General features: G+C 36.8%; 1 protein-coding gene across 1 annotated transcript in view; it reads left to right on the forward strand.

The window, feature by feature from the left end:
• BICC1 (BicC family RNA binding protein 1) overlaps positions 1-15103 on the forward strand; it is a 97362-nt gene extending 82259 nt beyond the window's left edge. The window contains exons 13-21 of the mRNA XM_084289932.1: positions 114-255; positions 1398-1554; positions 2907-3069; positions 4685-4724; positions 5339-5493; positions 7593-7746; positions 9351-9511; positions 10944-11043; positions 12256-15103. Coding sequence (XP_084146058.1) covers positions 114-255; positions 1398-1554; positions 2907-3069; positions 4685-4724; positions 5339-5493; positions 7593-7746; positions 9351-9511; positions 10944-11043; positions 12256-12386 — 1203 coding nt within the window. The 3' untranslated portion in view covers positions 12387-15103. The remainder of the gene's footprint in view (positions 1-113; positions 256-1397; positions 1555-2906; positions 3070-4684; positions 4725-5338; positions 5494-7592; positions 7747-9350; positions 9512-10943; positions 11044-12255) is intronic.
• The last annotated feature ends 6947 nt before the right edge of the window (positions 15104-22050 follow it).

The raw sequence follows: 22050 nt of genomic DNA on the forward strand, positions 1-22050 counted from the left end.
TCCTGTATCAGAAATGAATTTCTTGCTTTCTTGCACAGACAGAAAAGCAAACTTTGCAATATTTTCTTAAGCATAAAACATAAAATCACTTCCATTTTTGACAATCATTTCAGACCTCAAATATCAAGTATGCTGCGCTGTCTGCCACATCGCTGGGAGAAAATGTGTTGAGCACAAACCACAGTGATTCGGCAAGACAAACAAGTACTCATGGTGCCTCAGAACAAGTAGCTGCCAAGTCAAATAGTGCAGAAGGTAAGACCTTGACATTCTGTTCTTTTGTCTGGTAGCATTTGTGCAACCTACATAGAGTTCATGAAACGGAAATGCACAATTGATGTAGTTAGTTAAATCAACACGTTATGCCTGTGCATTGGTTGTGCAGCAATACTGAAGGAAAATATCTGTTGGATCTCACAGATTTATAGTCAAGTAAAGTAAATTATGCTAAAGGAGCCATGCTGATGATAGAAACACCTTAACTTAACATAAACACGCTTTTATCATTTTATTTACATCCCATGTTATTTTTATATTATTTATCTAGGGAAACAATCTATAACAATTTTAATATTTCTTTTGTAGCAGCTTCACTTCATAGCTTAAACCAGTAGATAATTTTTTTAGCATTGTTTTATTTTTGCTCTTCAGTGAATGGAAAGAAATAGTGCCTTTTGAGAGAGTTATTCTTGCACAAAATTATGTGTAGATCAGACTTAGATGACATCGGCAGACAGAATTAATTGGCTATTTATAATAAAACCTCAGTTTTCCTTTAGCTGTTTGAATGCAGAATAATTATCTTTCCTTCATTTATGGAGGAAAGGAAAGCAAGTTTCATTTCAAACTTCTGTGCAGGTTTGTGTAAAGGCCCTGCTTCCCTTTCAAATACTGATCAACAAGGAGATGTTCTTTTCTTAATGCTTGTAGTCATCTGAAATACTGATTTGAATAAATGGTACATTGCCTAATTAAGGCAATTAATATTTGCAAAAATACATTCTGAAAGTATTTGAATATTAAGTGGGGAGCTTTTATCCCAGCAGAGATTATATAAGCACCTGACAAGGTTTATTAAAACTGGATACCAAATCAAATTTGTTTGAAATAGTCATTCTGATGATCTTTAAATTTGATATTAACTAATATTACTTGCCTTTTATTTGCCTTCATTTATTCAAGTAACTTACAAGATACAGTAGACACACTACATTAATATTGATGCTTTTTTTTCTGTGTATCTGAAATTACATTTTTGATTTACCTCAGGCCAAGTTGTTAACTCTGCAGACTAGGTTAATAAGAAGAGCAATTTTTTAATAGTTGTCATCACTTCACTAAGCACACTAGAATGTAAGAGGAGTTCTGTTTAACTATCCTCTTTACTGGCCTTCTAGGTTGCAATGATGCTTTTGTAGAAGTGGGCATGCCAAGGAGTCCATCACATTCAGCAAATACCAGTGACCTGAAGCAGATGATGAGCTCTTCCAAGCAGGCGTGTACGAAGAGGCAAACAGTTGAATTACTGCAAGGCACCAAAAACTCTCACTTACAGTAAGCTGAAAGTGCACATACAGATTAATGGAACTATTTTGTCTTTGTAGATAGATGTTTCCGTCATTAGATGTTCAAAGAGCTGTCTTAAACTGAACTTGGCTTGTTTACTATGTCCTCCACTTTGTCTTTTGTTTGTAAACTTTGAATACTTTTTGTACATATCAGGAATTTTTCTGTTTAGTTTGTGTCTGTGTCTGAAGAGATGGGGGAAAAAAAAACAACTTTTCTTCCCCACAAAAGGCTGGGCATTTTTTTCAGAGGAACTTTCATTAGCTGTTTCTAAAGGATATGTTTTTGCACATCCCCTTCTTACTGATTACATTGAGAACAATTCTTAAGTTCCAGCCTTTATGTCCTTGAGGTTGTTTTCTTCGTAGAAAAATGACTTTCAGGACATAACAGCATGTTCCCAATGATTTTTTTGTTTTTGCTTTTTTACATGACCCAGCAGTGGGAAAGGCCCTTTTGAGTCATAATACATCTTGGCAATACAGGTTTTGTTCCTAGTGTGATGTTTTGTGCAATCTACTTTAAGTAGTATTAAGTAGCTTTTGGGAACTGCTTATCATGACTCTTGAGATGCATGTTATCTTTTACCTCATCTATTTACACTGTTAAAGCTGTAATATCTATTTCATTAATTCTGCTCTCATGAGCAGAAATCCTTGGATTTCTAAACTATCAGGCTCAGTTGTTTGTATGTCTTGTTCTTTTTGTTGTGGATTTAGTCTCAACATTTCTTTAGGGTTTTATTCTTCTGGGAGTAATCTTTCAAAACATGATTACTTCTATATGCTTTGAAGTGAGAGTTTACAATTATTTTAGAGCAGGCATAAGATAGGGCTTTTTTTCAGAAGAAAATTCCAATATGAGGTACATTGGCATGCAGGATCATGATTGTCGAAGCGTAGGACCCACGTTATCCTTCTTATTTGCCACTTACATGTATCTCTCCCTGCTGCTGTTAGTTTGTTAGAACTGCTGAGGTGCTGGCCTGAGCAAAGCTAAACAGCATAAAGCCACACTATGTAGGGATTGCATGTAATGATTCTTGACACAAGAAAGCTTCAATCTTACTTGATGACCTCATACTTGGTTAAATAGGCAGCAGCAATATGTCTCGTTTCACCATTGGAAGTAAATGGTACATAGTGAAGGAAAACTGAGACTTAGGGAATGTTGGGAAAAATGTTGGTATTTGTGTACTTTTTGCTGACTTTTTTTTTGTTGAGCTTTTGTTGAGTTTTGCTGCCAAACTTCTCGGAGTAAAGCTCAGTTATGACAATTGCATTGAATGTTCGTTGCTTGTGAAAAGAAAGACTGGAGTTGATACTGACTTTGTTCCATAGTACTACAGAGAGGTTGCTCTCGGATGCAGAGTTAAGTGCTTCTGAAAGTCCCATGGCTGACAAAAAGGCTCCTGGAAGTGAGCGGGCAGCAGAGCGAGCAGCAGCTGCCCAGCAGAACTCCGAAAGAGCACGTCTAGCACAGCCATCATATGTAAATATGCAGGTATGTTTCCCAAATAAACCCAGATCTACTGCAAGACTTGGTAATTGCAAAGTATATGTGCAAAGTGCAAAGGAAACTGGCTAGCAGACTGACTTGCCATTATGGTTTCAGGAATGCATTTCCCAGCAAAATTGTTCATTCTTTCAAGATGTGGGTTGTACTTAGGTTGGCTGGTTTGTTTTGATATGCAGAAATGATGTTGAGGTGGCTGCTCTTGTGAGTTTAGACTAAATGGTATCTCCAGTTGCAGGAAGGTGTGGTGATATACAGGAGGCTTCTTTCGATGTGTAATAACAATAACTTCTGTTGTTAACTTTAGCTTTCCCTTAGTTCTCAGATGACATCCAAGGGTACCATACATTACAGAAGGAAGAAAGTAACCTTATTTTTGTGTTAAAACTGCTATAGGATTACTAGCTATTTTTGACATAATACAGCAAGACCTTTTCAAATAAGTAAATACAGTCATTACCTTCTCATAGAAACTTAATGTAGGAGAAATAGTAATCTCTAAGTCTTTGTACTCCAAAGAAAGCAAGAAAAAAAAATTTGTTTGGTCTTCAACTTAACATCTGAAGGAGGGAGGGAACTATTATGCTTCTGTTGAGCTTAAATAAATAAAAATTCAGCACAAAAAACCTATATGGCTAATTAGTCTACTCAAGCATCTTAAACGTGTGTAAAATCTTATATCATTACTTTAGGATGAGTGATAACTTACGAAAAACACTTTACAAGTTTTCATAAGCAGTGTCAAAACATTTTTCATTGTAGCTTCAGGTTTATCTACAGAAGCATTTATTGAAGCAGCTACACTAGTTCTGTCATACAAATATGATATACTTTATTTGTAAAACAGTAGTAACAGTTCTTCTGTACAGATCTATCAGTGTGGGCATAACTAGACTGCATCAAGTAATGGGGCAAGATGAAGTTTGGTGTTTTCGATGTTTTGTAGCTGTTTTTCGTATCAGAGGTCTAGTTCTTTTAAATAATGAGCTTAACGCTTCAGGCTAAATAATGCATTTTTGTAGTTTTGCATATTTAGACTTGCTAATCTGTAATTCAGAGAAGTAGAATGGATTTAATCAGTGACATCTAAAGTTCAAATTTTCTATCGTCTTTGGTAGTGAAACACAATTTTTTAAATTCTGCCAAAATTCACCTGTTTTCCTTTTAGAAAGTGAGTGCATGGAGAGGAACTAAACTTGAAAGAAGGTTATTCCAGATAACTGTGGTACCTAGATTTGCAATCTAAGATACATATCACTTCATACTGTTGGGGAATGTTTTAACTGGTAAGAATAGGTGATTATGGAAGAGAAACTAGGGTTTAAAAAAAAATCTTACAAATCTTACAAAACAATTGTTCTGCCCTAAGTTTCTAAATGCTGCTGTAGCCTCACACAAATGGAAATCAGATAATTATTTCAAATCTTTATCTATGCTTGAATAAATCTTACTCTATGCTTGAATGAGTGCTTTACGTTTACAAGAAACTGTTACGTATTCCTTGGCAGCTTCTGAAAAACTTTGTTTTGAAAAAGAGCTAAATACTAGAATGACATTTAGTTGGAATGGTAATTAAACCATCTCCTGCGTGTTTGCTTTTTAGGCATTTGACTATGAGCAGAAGAAGCTACTAGCAACCAAAGGTATGTGGATTAACAATGACTTCTGAAAAGTTTGTTGGTACATCACTGAAAGAATTTTCTGAAGGCTCAGTTCTATAACTTGGTTTAATCAAATTTCAAGCTGATAGTGAAACACAGGCATATTTTTTATGTTCCAAATTTTTTTTAATACCAACGTAGTATCAAGTACTCAGTGTAAACAAATTGCAGAAAGACTCACAGCTGTAATGCTTCATCTGAACCAGCTCAAATTTTAGCATGTTTGTCATATTGGCAAGGTTGCTCCACGTTTCAGGAGTAGATTATGTTATAAAATTGATAAGGGACATAACCGTGTCTTTGACCCTATTTAAAAAATAAACTAAATACGCTCTTGCCAGAAGAAAAACAGAAGCACTTTGTTTTGAAACAGATGGGATTCTTTTGGCTTCCTTGTAGCCGTAAGGGGTTTCCCTAACTTCTGACAGAGTAAATTGTCCTCAGGAAGTATAGGATTCAATCTGTGTAGCAACTGAAGGCGTTAAGGATTTGTTTGGTGTGTTGAAGAAGCCTGTGAGCATACATGATTTCAAGATGATTATCTCTGTGTCTTTAGTAAGGTTGAGATTTACCAATTTATCTTTGAATTTTTTCAGCTATGTTAAAGAAGCCAGTTGTAACCGAAGTGAGAACCCCAACAAATACATGGAGTGGGTTGGGGTTCTCTAAATCTATGCCTGCAGAAACTATCAAAGAACTGAGAAGAGCTAATCATGTATCGTACAAGCCATCTATGACAACTACATATGAGGTATATGGAACACAGAGTGCAATGGAAATTTATTTCTATTGAATGATGTAATTTTTTCTTTTGAGAAATGTCTGAACCTTGGTTTCAGATTAGATTTTTTAGCCTTTTTTAAGGTATTAAGTATTTTTATTCTGAAAAATGTTTCTTAGATAATTAACAATGCATATGGAATACATTCAGCCCAACATACAGTTATATCAGCTGCATAAATCATGCTCTAGATCTGTAGAATTTTGCTCCTGTAAAGATATTTGTTTAAAGTAGATGAAAACAACTTAAGGGACCAAATGACTCAATAATTGTAGACAGACTAGTGGTAGTAATTGTGTAACCTGCTTTAAAATAATATGATTATATAACATGTAAGCTATATAATGTAAATTACTGTGTGGTGAAACAATGTTAGAAAAAGGAATAGTAGCAGCTTATGTTACATTCTGTTCACAAAGCTGTAGAAGTTTGCTTTATTGATCTACTTAATTTAAAAGAAATATTCAACCACTTTTTTTTTAAAGTCAACCACTTTTTAAAAAAAAAAAAAAAAAAAGTACTTTAGTGTTCCCCACTTGATATATGAACTTCACGTGACATTCAGTTATGTGTAATAGATTTGAGTACTTATACTGAGTTTGCAGAAATGACTTGGAGAGAAAAAGTGACAACCAAAATCCGTCATTTTATTTAACTTACTTTACTGATTGAGCTGGGCTGGGGGTTTTCCCCAAGCTGTGATGCACTACTAAGGGTCTCTAAGCAGACATATAGTTCTAAGACCGTTTTGTGTTTTAGTCACTTGGAGTTTGCCCATGTACAAACCACAGGCTTAGCTCCTCACCCTGAAATGTAGTATGTTCGGACTCCTGTTTCCCTTGCTTGGTATGAGCTATTGTGGAAACATCTGGGGAAAATAAAAATCTAGGATTCCTTGTTATCATGCTTCTATTTAGTAGAAGTCTGCAACATCATCGGTATCAGAGATCATGCTGCCACTCTTCTTCCCTGCATGTACGTTTTTTTGGGTAAAACATAGAATGTACTGAGGGACTAGTCGTTGAAGAGACACAGTATTGGTATTACAGTCTATGGTCTAGAAAGTTTTTTTGTTTTGTTTTTTTTACAAATTAAAAGATCACTGAACATGTAACTTCCACTGTAATATTTTATCGGGCATTCAGAAACATTGGCCGACATCTTTTTTGCTTTACAACTTTTAGCCGTCACCACATTCAGGCGCAATGTATAAGCTCTGTCTTTTCTTGTTCATTTGTAAGGCTTGGAGTAAATCCATTCCTTTCTTCATTTGTTGGGTCATACTAACCACAGTTGACACCTGATTTTGCTAATGACAAGGAGCTTTTGCTTTTCTCCAGTGGTGTCAATTTTCCTGAGCAGTGGAAAAGATTAACTCCTAAATTGTGCTTTTTCAGTTAGAATTTGATGCAAATATATAGAACTAAATTGTTTTAATTCTATATTTTTTTAGCTTGTGTATGTGTGCGGTATCAATATTAATCTTTTTTTGGGTATATCCCCACCCAGTTCCCTAATTAACCGCAGCTTTTCAGGGAATGTTGCCTTTATTGGAAACACTCTGACTCAGTGGTAATTGGAGTTGATAATTAATATTCTACAGGAATGTGAAAATCTTTTATAAAAGATATCAAAAAAATTCACAAATGGTTATAGGATTGTTGTCATTGCATTGTATACAATAGTCAAGTACTGTATACTTCATTCACTTCTCTCTAAACAAATGTTCTGTAGTTCTCTTCCCCATGAAGGGATGCATAGACAGAGTGCTTAATGTCTAGAATTTGTATGGGAATCTGATCTCACAGAACTTTTTGGAAACAAAGTCGGAAATACCGAGCAATTCATTCTGAAGTGTAGTCTCTGAACTGTTTAAAATCCTTAAACCACATATGTTTTAAGCACACCTGCTGTTTTTGTGTCTGGCTTGCAATTTGACAATTGATCAACTGCCAAAAGAATGTTTGCAAGCATTAAAGCTGTTTTTAAGCAGGACTGCTTCAAAGAAAATATTTGAATCACAATGAAACTTCTGTTTTTTGCCCAAATGTTCTTTCTGTGGCTTGCAGGGTTCATCGATGTCTCTCTCACGGTCCAACAGTCGGGAGCACCTTGGAAATGGCAGTGAATCTGATAACTGGAGAGATCATAATGGGCTTGGACCCACAGCTCATGAATTTGTCTCCTCAATTGGCAGCCCCAAGCGGAAACAAAATAAATCAGGTTAATAGTTTCCTAAGATCTGATTATTACTATTATTAAATCAAATTTGTATCAATGAATATTGTGAATATATAATTGATATAAATGAATACATATTCAAAGCATTTGCAAGGTAGTATAATATGATATACAAGTGTTGATCCAGAAAACCTTCAAGGAATTTCTTTATGCAAAACAATCTTTCTGAAAGCTCTTTGCTGCCTTGAAAGGTGGTGGTGTTTTTTTTGTTTTGTTTTGTTTTTCAAGGTGTACAGATGTAAAAGCTTATTTCTAGACTACCATTATTCTGCTGTAATTGATGCAGCAATAGACAAATCTTTAGTGGGCTATCTGCTAGTGAGTGAAGAATGGAATTTTTGGACAGGAGATGAAAAAACAGTTATGAGTTGGCTGGACAAATTAATGTGTTTACCTTAACAAATAAGTTTAGGAGTACTACTATGTAAGTTTTTGTTCATACGGTCATATAGTGGTATTGAATTTCTGCTTTGTTTTTATGCTAGTGGTTCCTAACTGCATCAGTAGTATCTTGCAATGTTTCACTTTTTCCAGTACAAAGTTTTGCATAATCTGCACTGATTGTAGGATCATTAGTTTCTGTTTTGATATGTTTTGTATTGTTTTACTCTGATACAGAGGAAATGAAGGCACTGCCTTTTACAGCCTAAAATGCCAGCCTAGTAATTGCTTCATTTGTCAAACTTCATGTTCACGGTTCTATTATTGAACACTGAATAGTCTGTGTTCTAAAATTCTCCTCCAAAATGGGACAATCATATTTTTACTTGCGTAGGAAGGTACCCTTCTGCTGTATACTTTCTGGTGTCTGTAAACAAGTGAGGGAGTGCTTACAGTGGCTTCATTTACACAAATTCCTGATATAGTTCCAGGCAGCTATCTTATTTTTCTTATGCTGCACAAAAACAACAACAAAAAAACCCCTATATGTTTGTGAACTATGACATACAAAAGGTAAGGATTGTGCAGCTACATGGGTTTTCTTGTTTAAAAATTTCAAAATTTTAAAATTTCATTTTAAAATGCACTTTTTGGGAATGTAATTTAAAATTTTATAGGGAGCATATTTCTGGTTTTAATCTTTTATAAAACTATTTAATTCTTTTTTAATCTGTACTGTACAACAAATCATGCAGCTATTCACTAGTCCTCTACCAGGAATTGCTCCAGCATGGTGTTCTCCCAAATCAGACCAAAAAGAGCAGTTTGTGATTGTTTGCAATGGTATTTTCCAAAACACCTACTGGAGAAAACAGGAGAGGGCGTAAGGAGAGGGAAAAGCAGTGGTGCATTTCAGGTCTTTGCCCTGTATGAGGTTCTGAATTGCATCCATGTGACTGTTTACATAATGTGACTTTGTGTAGAAAACAAATTCCAGAACTTAAGGAAAAGAAAACAAAAACCCCTTCTGTTCACTTTCAAAGACAACTGAGAAGTGTTTTTTGATCTTTTTTTTGCTTTCATTTTTGATGTTAAATAATTTAAATATTTAGGTAATTTAATGATCTAATTGAATGCGGTGTTGAAGTGACAGAAAATCGCACATCTCTGTGACGTGACTGAAAAGTGCACTTCTTCCCTTTCAGCTGAACACTATCTCAGTAGCAGCAATTACATGGACTGCATTTCCTCGCTGACAGGAAGCAATGGCTGCAACCTGAACAGCCTCTTCAAGGGATCTGACCTGCCTGAGCTGTTCAGCAAACTTGGTTTGGGCAAATACACAGATGTATTCCAACAGCAAGAGGTCAGTATTCGTTTGAAAGATATCTTTGTGTTTGTAGTGTGTTTTTACAACAGTGGTGGTTCCATCTCTTGACCAAAGCTGCTGAGAAGTCTCTTGGTGACAGGATTTTCATGAGCAGCGCTATTCTAGCTTTTATCATGTCTCTGAATTTCCAGATAGTGAGCTTGGGCATGGGCATTGTTTCATCCTGCAACTTTTATTTTTATCAGCAGTGAGATCTGCACCAGTTGGTGGTCTCAGATCCACACCTGAGTGTTTTGTCCTAACAGACCATGCAAAGTAGGTATCTGCACACACTGCCTTGTTGTCAAGGGGACTGTGCACTTGTTCATGAAGAATAAACTCCAAGAGGACCTTCCATTCATGTTGTACATGAGTTGCTCTGTTGGTGTACCTTGAGATATATCTGTAGCTTGAGATATGTTTCTGGGAGAGGAAAACTGCTTTGCATGCACCAGGGGTATATTCAAGGCTAGGCAGAAGGCAAGCTTGTACCTCCTCCAGCACTCCAAGTCACTCATGTACACGCACTCACGGAATCATCCTGAGTCCGTCGGAGTGTGTTGTTGCCATATCAGTCCAGTGCAGCTGGATCTGGTGCATTTCCTGCCAAATGCTTCTCATCTCTCTAATCTTACTGCTTATTGCTGGGGGGAATTCGGTTTCTGTGCAACCGAACTGTGTGGCAGGATCAATAGTCAATCTGGAGAAATAAGTCCATCTGTGCCTCAGTTAATTCTGTGTACAGTCCCTCAGGTTTATCTCTTCTGTGCTCCCCTGCGTGCTCCATAGTGCCCATATTATCTAGTCATTAAAACTTTGATATTATTTTGAGGCCACTCTCAATGAGTAACTGGAGATGGCTGTGTTGTTTCTAACATTAAAGATGGCTTTTGTTTGATGTTTTATTTTATTTTAACCTCAAGTCACTGATCAAGTGTGATGAGCGTAACAGGCCGGAATGAAAAGTAAATTTTCTATGGCATTTCCATGAATTGTATTAGTAGTACACACTCTGATACGTTGTGAAATGCTCAGTGCTTTAATTCAAATGCATCACCAGTAGCTGAGCAATTTTCTTCTGTTAACTTTCTGAAATCTGAATCACCTACCATATCTATCTGGTTGTTTCCAATTACATTATAGCAATTCTGATAAATACTCAAAATCAAATGTCATTAGTAGACTTCTGTGCTTTTCAAAAACTGCTTACTTTTTAAGTTTCTGTCAGAGAGAGAGGGTAGCAAACTGAGAAACTGTGAAGAAGTCATTAGAATGCAGTGATTGCTGTTTACATTTCTGCCAACTAGTTCTCTGCATGTAAAATGCAGTAGGAAAAAAAAAAAGAGGCTATTCTGAACCACATTTTACAGCTTAATGGTTTGGGGGATAAACTTGTTTTGTTTAATTTTCCTATTCCTTATCACTTTAGATCGATCTGCAGACGTTTCTTACTCTTACTGATCAAGATCTGAAAGAGCTAGGAATTACCACTTTTGGTGCCAGAAGAAAAATGCTGCTTGCAATCTCAGGTAAAGAAACTACTTCACACGGGTTTTCTTTTCTTGATTTCTAGTGACCTACCCCTCCTCAGAAGGCACTTAAGACCAGGCTTTATAAAGCTTTCATATTCCCAAATAAATTTTCAGTTGCATGGTCTGCTTGGAAAAGTTGGAGCCTAGTACAAAGTCTGTTTCACAGCAGATAGTGAACTCTGTTTTATTCCCCAGAACTGTGAGTCCCTACAAATTGCATAGGTTTGAATAAAACACATTACTTGATTTTTTTTTCCAGTTCACTTTAAAAGGTTGTCTCATACCCCGTGTGCAGAAAGATGAAGGCCAAATACTGATTCTTCCAGTGTGCTGTACTATGCCTAGCTCTGTTTTCTAATTGTAAGAAATAGCGTGCAATTTCATATTACATATGAATATTCTGTCTTTGCTGTCTTGGTGATGAATTTATATTGGAGAAAGTTTTCTTCAGGTAGGTAGTGCAACATTAGTTCATTTTTCCTTCCAATTGCATCGCTTCTAGTGAATGCATATAAAGTGATGGCCTAAAGAGGGTGGAAATACAATGTACTTAGCTTAGTAGCTGTCATGAAATTCTGTAATCTTTCAGTGATTTGTCACATCTGGTTTGCTCATAAGAACAGATAAGTGGGGAAAGAAAAATCATTTTGGATGAGCATTTGCTAATACAAACTTAGGGTGTGTATTTGAATGAGAGGTGAGCGCCATTTTTTAATAAAATCCATAGTAAAATACTGTTTCAATGTTATTGTTAAAGATACGTGCACTGGGAAATGATTGAGATGCTAAGTTTTTTTTTTTTGTCATCTCATTTTATATAACATGGTTGTGCTGCAACTATACATTCTATGTGCATGTCCCTTCAGAAGACTGCAGCCTTTGAGTTCGGTAGCAGAACCTTTTAAAATTATTTCAGCTGTGGCAATTTGATCTAAAGCATCATTGCAAAAAAAGTATCAACTCCACACTGTGTCAGTGCAAATTAAGAACTGCGATGAATAGATGCTTGCTTCCCAATCAGCTTCTACAGAGTCTTACCCTGGCACTCCTACTATCCTGATTAAACTGAATGAGTACCTCACTGACGTTCTCAGTTGATACTGTTCTGTATCTAAAGTGTTCTTATTGAAAAAGAAGTTTTGGGTCGTTTTGATTTAAAAATAAATAAATAAACGCTTGTATCTGAGGGGTGTTTTGTTTACTTTGTAGAGCTGAATAAAAACCGAAGAAAGCTGTTTGACCCAGCAAACATACGTGCCTCATTCCTTGAAGGTGGAGCGAGTGGAAGACTGCCACGTCAGTATCATTCGGACATTGCTAGTGTCAGCGGTCGCTGGTAGCAGTAAGTTGTGGCTCAAAAAGTCAGCTGTAAAGATGGACATGGCAATCCTGTGGACAGCCTTCACTGCACACCACCCTCTGCACTTTGGGAGTTTGGGTATCAAGGACCAAAGCATTTTGTCTGCACAGTACTGTGCCAAAAAAGAGAAAACACATTTTCTGTCTTTCAAAACACCAAATGTGGGTTATGTTTTACTCATGTAGATTGGACAGATTTTGCAATAATAATAATATAGGGTTCTTTGTTTAGTATTTTATTACCTATAACTATAATGTATGCACTGAATTTTTACTTTGTTGAATGAAGGAAGAATGAAGAGCTGGGATGCCAGAGAGCATAGATGTTGGTTTTATCAAGATGGATTTTTCTGGTACTGCTTAAAATAATTATTGAGGTCTTTCTGCACTTTACATGTTCTGATTTCTTGTCCTGTGGAAATTTATTTCTTTCATTTCCATATTGATTTTTATATTGGCACTAATCAAATTTTTTTCAATGTTCCTGCATTAAGTCACTTCTCACTCTAATGGTACTAGGAACTGGTTCTTATGCAGATTTCCCTTCTCTCTGTCTCCCCAGTAGCTACCTGAAGAGGTTGTTCCAAAATCCAGCCACACGGTAGTGGACCAGTCCTATTATGCTCTCATGAAGCAGTCTAGTACTGCTTGCAATGAAATTCGCTAACTGTAACAGATGCAATGAAAGACCAAAATGGACCTTGCAATATTAACCCTTTGCGGTCATCATATTTAACTGCTGCCTTTATGCTAAAACTGTTTTTAATGGTTGTCTTAAAGCAAAGGGCTATTTTTAGTATCCTGCCACTAAAGGACACTTATTTATATCAGACTTTTATTTTTAGATCCTATACACCTACAATATGTAACATTAAACTGATCTACTGCAGATTTATGGTAGAGAATGAAAGGCATTCATCAAACTAGAGCTCTGGGCTGTCAGTTTGATTAAATACAACTAATCTAATTTGACAAGACGGCACTGTTGCCATTTAATAAATGACGCATATTACTTACATGACTATGCATGCAGCGAATAAGTGACCAACATGAAATAGGTGTAATAGCATCTGTTTTGTTCAGTTTAGATGTGTAATGGTCAGCTGCAGAAGTGTTTAAAACTCTGGAGATGAACTATTTCTGAAACAAGTTATGTTCAACAGAGTCGATATTATAAGTGGCTAGAGCTAACTATTGCATTCTTATACTGTGAAAGTCCGAATAATTTGGCAATATTATTCCTCTGTCTTTACAGATGTCTTGTTATGGGTTTATGAAGGGTTCTCATATAATGAAGGAATTCATAAAGTGCCTCTTTCTGCAATGCAATATAAAATTTCCAAGCATTAATTTGTTGAAAAGCTTTCCCATAAGAAATGTTGTGAATTACCTCTACTGTAAAGTATTATTTATGTTCAGTGTACAAGCCTTTTGAGATGGACATAAACCACTGTCAAGTGCTCTTAACAGAAGGCATTAGAGTAACATTTACAGTAGTTGGTTTTTATGCAAAAATGGGTGAGAAATAGTTTTGACACTTTCCATGGATAATTCTTTTAAGGTGAGAAAAACAAAATGAGGTCGAGAGATTTGCACACACAAAGGGAATTTCAAGAAGTTATTACCTGAGGGCATAGATGATCAAGCAATGATATAAAGCCTATTGTGGCTAACAAAAAATAACTGCTCAGTACTCATTTCAGCCATATCTACTTAATGGTGTATAGCTGGGTGACTTCCACTGTAGATCAAGTAGCAGTTAGCTTCCTCTGGGTTTAAAATTGTACTTCGGATTAGAATGGATAGAACTGCATCTTGCATGCACACAGTTGTTCACATCAAAGCTACTGTGTTCAAATGCCATAGGTAAATATCCACTTATTTGTGAGGTATTTGTGTGTGTGTTTGTTACACAGGAAAGAGAACTTCATGCAAACCCTTGTGGAAGCCACAATTTCTAATTCTAAAGCTATTTACACTTATGTTTGCTTCTAAGCACATAGATAGCTCCATTGATGTGGACTGATATATGTGCTTACAAACGAGCTTTCATTTAAATGTTTGCGTTTTCAAGACCATTGTTTGAAAATCAAGTTGTTTTCAGTCATGTTGATCTTATCAGACCTTTTATTGAAATACTCAACAACACTTCATACAGAACTTTCTGCAACCCCTTCTTGCTTATTTTGCCTGAACCTAAATCATCAAAACTCTTTACACTCTTACATTTTTAGTCTTTCATAAGTGCATGCTATATATCTAGACAGTACTATATTTGGAAACAGAAGTTATTACAGTATTAAGTTGATGTGGTCTTTTGCTGAGCAGTGCTTATCATCATCTACACCAAAGTGAAGAATTTCCCATTAACAACGTTATTTTCAATAGGGCTTCACACACAAAAAAAAAGAAGAACACACTGGAAAAAGAATTTCTCACTTCTTTTGATTCCACAAAGGGAATATGACAGTACAGCATACCGTATTGTTAGTGTTGTATTATGCACAAATATTTGACTTGCTACATAAAAATGTTAGTTTTAAATCTGTGCCTTAATAGTGACCAGTTATCTGTAAATATAGAGCAGATACAGATTGTATTTTTGTGGGTTGTGTCCTTTTAGTGATTTTTTAAATAAAAGATGAAATTAAAACAGTAAAAATGGGAATTTTCAAAACTAATCAATGCTCCATAAAATAAATTTATATAACTCCCTTGTATTCTGATTGGTTAATGAAATATTTTTATTTAGACCCAATTCCAGGGATGCTTGCTTGTTAATAAAATATAAAAAGCAGTATTTCACATAATTGCAACATGTTTCTTTCACATGCTAATACTCTGTTCTACTGTTCTTTTTGTATCACATGCAATATGTTTGGCTTTTAAATGAGAACACTTCTTTGCTATACCTCATTAAAAAAAATAATGCAAAAGGGATTAAATTTTCTCAGGTTCAATTCAGAGCAGGTGTTAATGGCTTGGCTTACGTGAGTTTTATTCTTTCATTTGGCCTTCCCATTTTAAGTACTGCTTGGTTTGATTGTTTGTGTTCTTTTGTGACGGTTGTTACACTGTTGCTTTCAGTGTAAAAGAACTCAATTCTTGACAATCAATATGATTTTTTTATTTGGGATACTGGCCCTGGAACCGGTTGAAATCTAGCAAGAGGAATAGCTTTCCCGCTGAGGTAATATGCAGGCAATGTTTCATCAATCCTGTCTGTTTGAAATGTAGTGAGATGCATTTAATGTTACTTGCCTCACACAGTATGTCCAAGCACTTCATCATTCCAGTCTAATGTGTTTTCTTAGTTGATTATTTTGTACACACAGCTCTCCACTTAGTCAAATTACAGTATTCCTGGATCACTGACCTCTTAAAAATGTTTTCTGCAACTCCCAGTACATATTCAGGAAAATGATGGAGGAACAGGGACAGATCAGCTCTTCTCTTGAAGGCAACCCAAGGCTGTAGTACTCAGCACCAATTCACAAGGCATTGGCATAAATTAAGTGGGAATTGCAGAGGCAGGTGGACCAGCAGATTGCACAGCACTTCCGATGCCGGAGCAATAACTAACAACAGGGATCTGAAACAAGATGGTTTCATTTGCAGACTGTTTATTTGGGAATTGCTTCTAATGAAACTACTGTGTGGCTACAGTTAGCAGAATGGTAAAGGTGGTGTAGGAAAGAGGAGAAACAATGACGGACCATCAGAGCTATTCTTCATACAGTGTGAGCAGTGTTCCAGGCAGCTGGCATAGCAAGGCATGAACAGGATTGCTCCTTGACTGAAGAGGCTTTGCTGCCCAGATACTCATCACTTCTCTGTTCAACCAGTCAAAAAAGCAAAGCTAGTGATCTTCAGTCTGAAGAGGAGGAGGATGTACTGAGAAATGTTGGCTATACACAAGAGAAAATAGAAAGATATTCCTATACCTTAGACGGGACATCCATCCTCACTGTTTGACCCAACTCCAAATCAACTGCTTGGTGGAGAGGACTGTTACCTTTACAAAGTCCTGGAAAAAATGGTTACAGAAGGTGTATTGAGTCCTGTTGCATGCTGACTGGGAAATGTGCAGTAGGCAAGGATATTCTGGAATGTGTGCTTTTACTATAAGTACAGTAAGTAAACCAGGAAGTATTTGTTTCCAGACATGTTTGGACACTGTTACAGCTACCTTTTCTCAGTGAAGAACCAATCACTGGCATCTGAGCAGAAGAAAGGTTTGGTTTTTTACCTGAAGCTGCACAGCTCTTGATTATTGGAGAAGGAAAAACAATTGGTCTTTTGGAAATATCTCTGATGTGCATGATTGCTGTCTACAATATTTTCCATAGCTTCTGTGAAGTAAGAGAACTGTACAGACATGTAGGCAGCTAGGGAAGGTGTCTGAATTGGTTGAAACGTAAATGGCCTCTTACTCTGATAGGGAGTTAATTGTAAATGCTTTTCATAAGCCAGTATTTCTGTACCTGCCATATAAGAGGTGGATGAGTTATTGTCAAAAAAATCATATAATGTATTAATTTTGCAAGCTTAGAAAACAGGTAGGTTATTTCTTTTACTGTCTGTTCATTGACACCTTTTTCTTTTATTTTACGATAGCTAGTTTGCTTATGAGTCTAATTTTCATTATTAAAATATTTTATTGTTAAAGGTTCTTCAAGACAAGTACAAACAGAAGAATGGTCTTACGGACATGCCAGTAACCAGTCAAGCAGTTGCTCCAACAAACAGCAAGATGAAACTAATAGCTACAACAAGGATATGAGAAACATGTTGATCAGATACAAAACCGGCAGGAAATCAGTGTGCGTAGCCTCTGAAAGCTGACCGAGGGAGGCTACTCCTGAGTAGCTAGAAAAGGTACCTACTTAAAACAGTTCACGCAGTATCTGGTATAGAAAAAAAAAAAAAAAGCTTTCAGATGGATGCACCCCAAGAGTTCATAATGCAGGACCTTCTGAGCTGCAGGCAATTCACGTGTTTACCTTCTCTGACAAACAGCCTGAAGGTATGCACCCATTGCCCGACAGTGTTTGTCACAAGTGGAAAGTGTTCACATTTGGCAAAAGTTGGGGTCTGGACAGCAGACTCAGGTCTAGCTTCCGGTGCTAATCCTCTTGAAGAACACATTTACCACTGCATTAAAGGTTGCTTGGGAATTTTGGAGTAATTTGGAAGTCAAATCAATTGCTGATAAAGTTGTAGATTGGCACTTACATTTATTTTGGTTTTTGTCCTCTGGGTACATCTCAAAGCAGTTTTAATTAACCCCAACTTAGTGAAGAATGAACATAAATCCATTAAAGAAATTTTCTATTTAAAAAGTCATGATGCTGCTTTTATGAATAGGGCATAGCAGAAAACCTTGCTTAAGTACTAAGTATCCACGTGTGCCCCCCATCATGTGTATGTTGCAACATTAATGGACTTTACAGCTTTTGGAATAATAAGTATTCCTTATTAAATATGCTCAAGTTTAAATGAAGGTTTTTGTGGGTATTGCAGAAACAGACATTTATTTTCATGTTTCCTACTCCAATGGTCCTTTTTCCTCTCTCTCATGTTATGTAACAGACTTTACTACTAATAATAATGAACTTGTGCTTTTGGCATAAACCTCCTTTATTTTTATCTTGGCTTAAAATATTACCTGGGACATCTCTGCATCTAAAAAATAAATCCCAAAAGTTGAAGTGGCTTTTTGAATATCATGATTTGCCATTGTACTAAGGAAAATTCGGGTTTCTTTGTCTCCTGTCTCCTACAGACATACCGGCTTTCTGTTTATAGTGTTTCTGGTTTTCCTATTTTACATGATTTAGTAAAATCAACAAAGCAAATTTTAGAAGACAAAGTGGAACAGTCATATTTGCCATTTGAATATTGACACTGATATTAGGAGGAGTCAAGAGTTAATTTTTTCCTCACCTTGAAGAAAGCAAACTATTGAAGAACAGACTATGTTAAGCTATTTACTGTAACAAATTTCAGCAGCAAAGCAACAACAAGTAACTCATAAGTTTTCATCGAAAAGCAAGTTATGAGGAAAAAATTGTTTGCAAACCTTGTTTCTTAAATTAGTCCGAAAAATACACTAAAATTTTTGGAATTTCATGTGTGTATATTTAAGGTGTATTATTTTGTTACTCCAAGTATCCTTAAGAATATCCTGGGCTATAATTATCAGACCTATTCTATGTATTTAATTTGACAATTGAATCAGAGTAAATCTTATTTATGCTGGGAAATTAAGATACTTGGTTATGAAGATTCAGAACCTTATATGCCAGTCAAAGCATCAATTGCTGTCAAACTTCTCTGATCTTCCAAGGAGAAAGATTTGGGCAATATTTGCTCTACTGAGAGATGCAGAGTGATTCCAGATGTTTGACCAAAACATGAAAAAAGATTAATACATTGTGATGGAAACTACCAAGCTTGTGCCAAAACTGTGTTGCAACTTAATGGAAACTAACAGATGGGGGAAAAAAAAAAAAGCATAATATGGAAAAAAAAAAAAAAAAAACAATTATGTAATGAAGTAAAAATTTGTCATTTCTATGACAATGGCTGTTGAATGTTTTAAGAAATAAAGTCACCACTAGTATAATAACCCAAGCACCAGGAACTGATATGAATATTGTTATATTTTTTTGCTCTGATAAAAATAACTTTGTCAGCCTTTGACAAGGAAGAAAGAAGATTTGAAGAGGTCTGAAATGGACATGGCACAAATCTATGGTTCCTAAAACAAAAGCATCCCAAGGAAAACACAGTCTCAAGCTGTAAATCTTGCTGTATGTAATGTTAATGCACTACAAGAAAAGACGAGATGATTCTAAGAATGAGTGCATTTCAAAGTAAATCAAGTTTAAAGTTCAGATTGAGCAGAACATTCACTATCTTTTCAACTAGAAGGACTCTTTTTCCACTGTGCAGTACAATGGTTTTTGGTTTCTCCAAGAATAAGCTTCTATTTTAATGCCTAAGCTCACCTCAGTGTGAAGTTGCTATTACAGGTACCAGAAAGGTCCTTACTCTGAAACAGCTTGGATGACAGTTCACTATTAAAAATGTAGATTCTTTTCATACTGAAAAATATTTTCAGTGTAGCCCAGAGTCTAAAAATCAGTACAAAGATAACCCAGTAAGCGACCCTAAACTGTTGACAATTTGAATCTTGCTTGGAAGCTGGATTGGGGGCAATTAGCTGACTAGTCTCTTTGGGCCAATAGATATTTTTGTTCAACTACATTAGAATTACCTTTTTCCCAGCAGTGTTTCTCCTTCCACCAAATGATGACACTAGCCAAGATGCTGGAATACTGAAGGCATCTATCATGTAAGAAGGCTCCTTCTGAGTGTGCCTCCAGCACTGGTTTATCTTCCATCTTCACTAAAAGTAGTTACAGATGCTCCACTGTTGATTCAGTGCTTTTTTTCCATCATACTTTTGGACTCCAAATGCTAGAAAGAGCTATATTTTAAAATTTTACATGCAGTTTGATGAGCTCTTGCTTGTACAAGCACAGCATTGACTTTTCCTATGAGTGATTAATGTGGCGAATATCCAGAACCGCTAGTGTGGATGAGAGCTTTGAATGCTTTTTTTTTTTTTTTTTTTTTTTAAGGGATTTGAACGTCAGGACTGTAGTGTGGAAATAATGCTTCTGGCACTGCTGGCTTTCTTGGCTGCTGGTCTCGTCTGCTCACCTCTCCTAGATCTTGGCTCTCCCATACTTGGCCCTAGTTCTTGCTCTCTTCTGGTGAGCAGTAAAGTTTCAAGGGACTACTAGTGGGAGATTTTGAGACATTTCAAAGGTTCAGGCAGAATTGCATTTCCATTGCTCTTTGTAGGGACTGCAGCACTCTACAGACAATGGCAGTGAAGGCACAGATGATGGTAGTGATCACTGGGCACTGAAATGAAATTTGTAAGCACAACATAAACAGCACACTGATTACAAGACCAGTTGTGATGAGGCCATCATTTCTTCGTATGGGTGATTATGAATGAAGAATAAGTGAAGAAAGCATTTGTTTACTACTTTGGTTCTTTTTTTTTTTACGTTCATAAAAAGGAGCATCTGTCTGTTTGCATGGTGTTTTTATTACAGTTTAAAAATCATTATGCAGAGTGACTCCACAGGGCATCTCCTGTAACCACCAGTAACTACACAATTATACATAGAAGGATTCTTTAAAGTCCACCCACTTCCTCTTTAACTTTTGGAGTACAATGGCATGTTTCCTCCTTGCTTCCCATCTGTCTGTAATATCACTGTTAAGACCAATGCATCCATGTTCTTCAGCTGCATATTAAGATGGGGTTATTCTTTCTTGGAGCTGCTGTGGAGACAGTATAATGAAACCCCAAAACCAGGATTGCATATGGTCTTGTTTCTAGTGCATTGTCTTGTTGCATAAATGTGGCAGGAGAATAAAGTCTTTGGACTCAACAGGTGTGTTGGTCTGCTGGCAACTGTAAAACCCAACATTTTCAAGTCATCTCTCTGCTGACATCATTCTGTGATGGATTTGTAAGCTTCGAGACTGTTTGTGTCTGCTCCTCAAATCACTTTCAAGTTTTTGTTTGTTTTTTTTTTGTTTGTTTGTTTATATTATCTGGGGCAAAACAGGCATTAAATCATGTACTGTATGAAAATGCTTTTTTAGAATTCTCCACTATAAATTGAGTACAATTGGAGGCATTGTACCTTTGGTCTATGTTGGGTATAAGTGAAAGTTCATGTGCATTTCAGGGTCTGTACATATGCATCAAAACCCAGAATGCTGTGACAGAATCACCGAGCCTGTTCCTTTCACCTCCATTCCCAAAAGCAGTCACAGTTCAGTGTTTCATCTTAAAGCATTTTTATCTACTTGAAATTTTCCAAGCTCACAAAATTTGGCAGCAGACGAATGAAGATATTTGTGACTCCTGAAGGAAAATCCTTTTCCAATAAACGTTCCAGTATATTTTCATGCTACTCAACGTGAGGGGCGTGTGGAAACCTCAAAAAGATGGCGAAAGCTTTTTTGCGTGACCTCCACCTCTTCATGTCAGATTTTCCCTTTGCTTGAAGCAAGTGAAAATCACGTTGTTTTGTTCAAGCACAGAAGCGTATAATAGAGCAATGCTTCCTTCCCCCTACCCCTGCTGTGATCTTACACCTGCTTTTTTTTTTTTTTTTTTTTTTTGAAGCCAAATTCAGGCTTCTACCCTTGATGATACATTGTCTTGCCCCCCTTAAGGTGTGGACTTTCCCACTTTTTCCCCCTCACTCCCTGCCATGTGATGCTTTTTGCCTGTTCTGCGATTAATTACCCCAGGGGTGCCTCAGCTGTGCCCTCAGGGCGTGGCTGCCAGAACTTTCTGGAACGTTCCAGAAGCGGCGGGACCAGGTGTGTGGGGGGTGGCGCCGCCCTCTCCTCACAGAGCGCCTCAGGCCCTCAGCCAGCACCAGGGCACTCGGGATGGGCCCCAAATTTTCCCCCAGCCCCACCGTGCACCTTGTCCCCTCCATGCAAGGTGTGTTTGGGAGCAGCTCAGCCCCGCGCGGTGACCCCCAGGCGCTGCCTCGCAGTTTGCACTGAAAGGAGATGGCGCCCACAGGCTGCCGAGCT

This window comes from Netta rufina, assembly GCF_964035555.1.
Source record: "Netta rufina genome assembly, chromosome: 7".
NCBI lineage: Eukaryota > Metazoa > Chordata > Aves > Anseriformes > Anatidae > Netta > Netta rufina.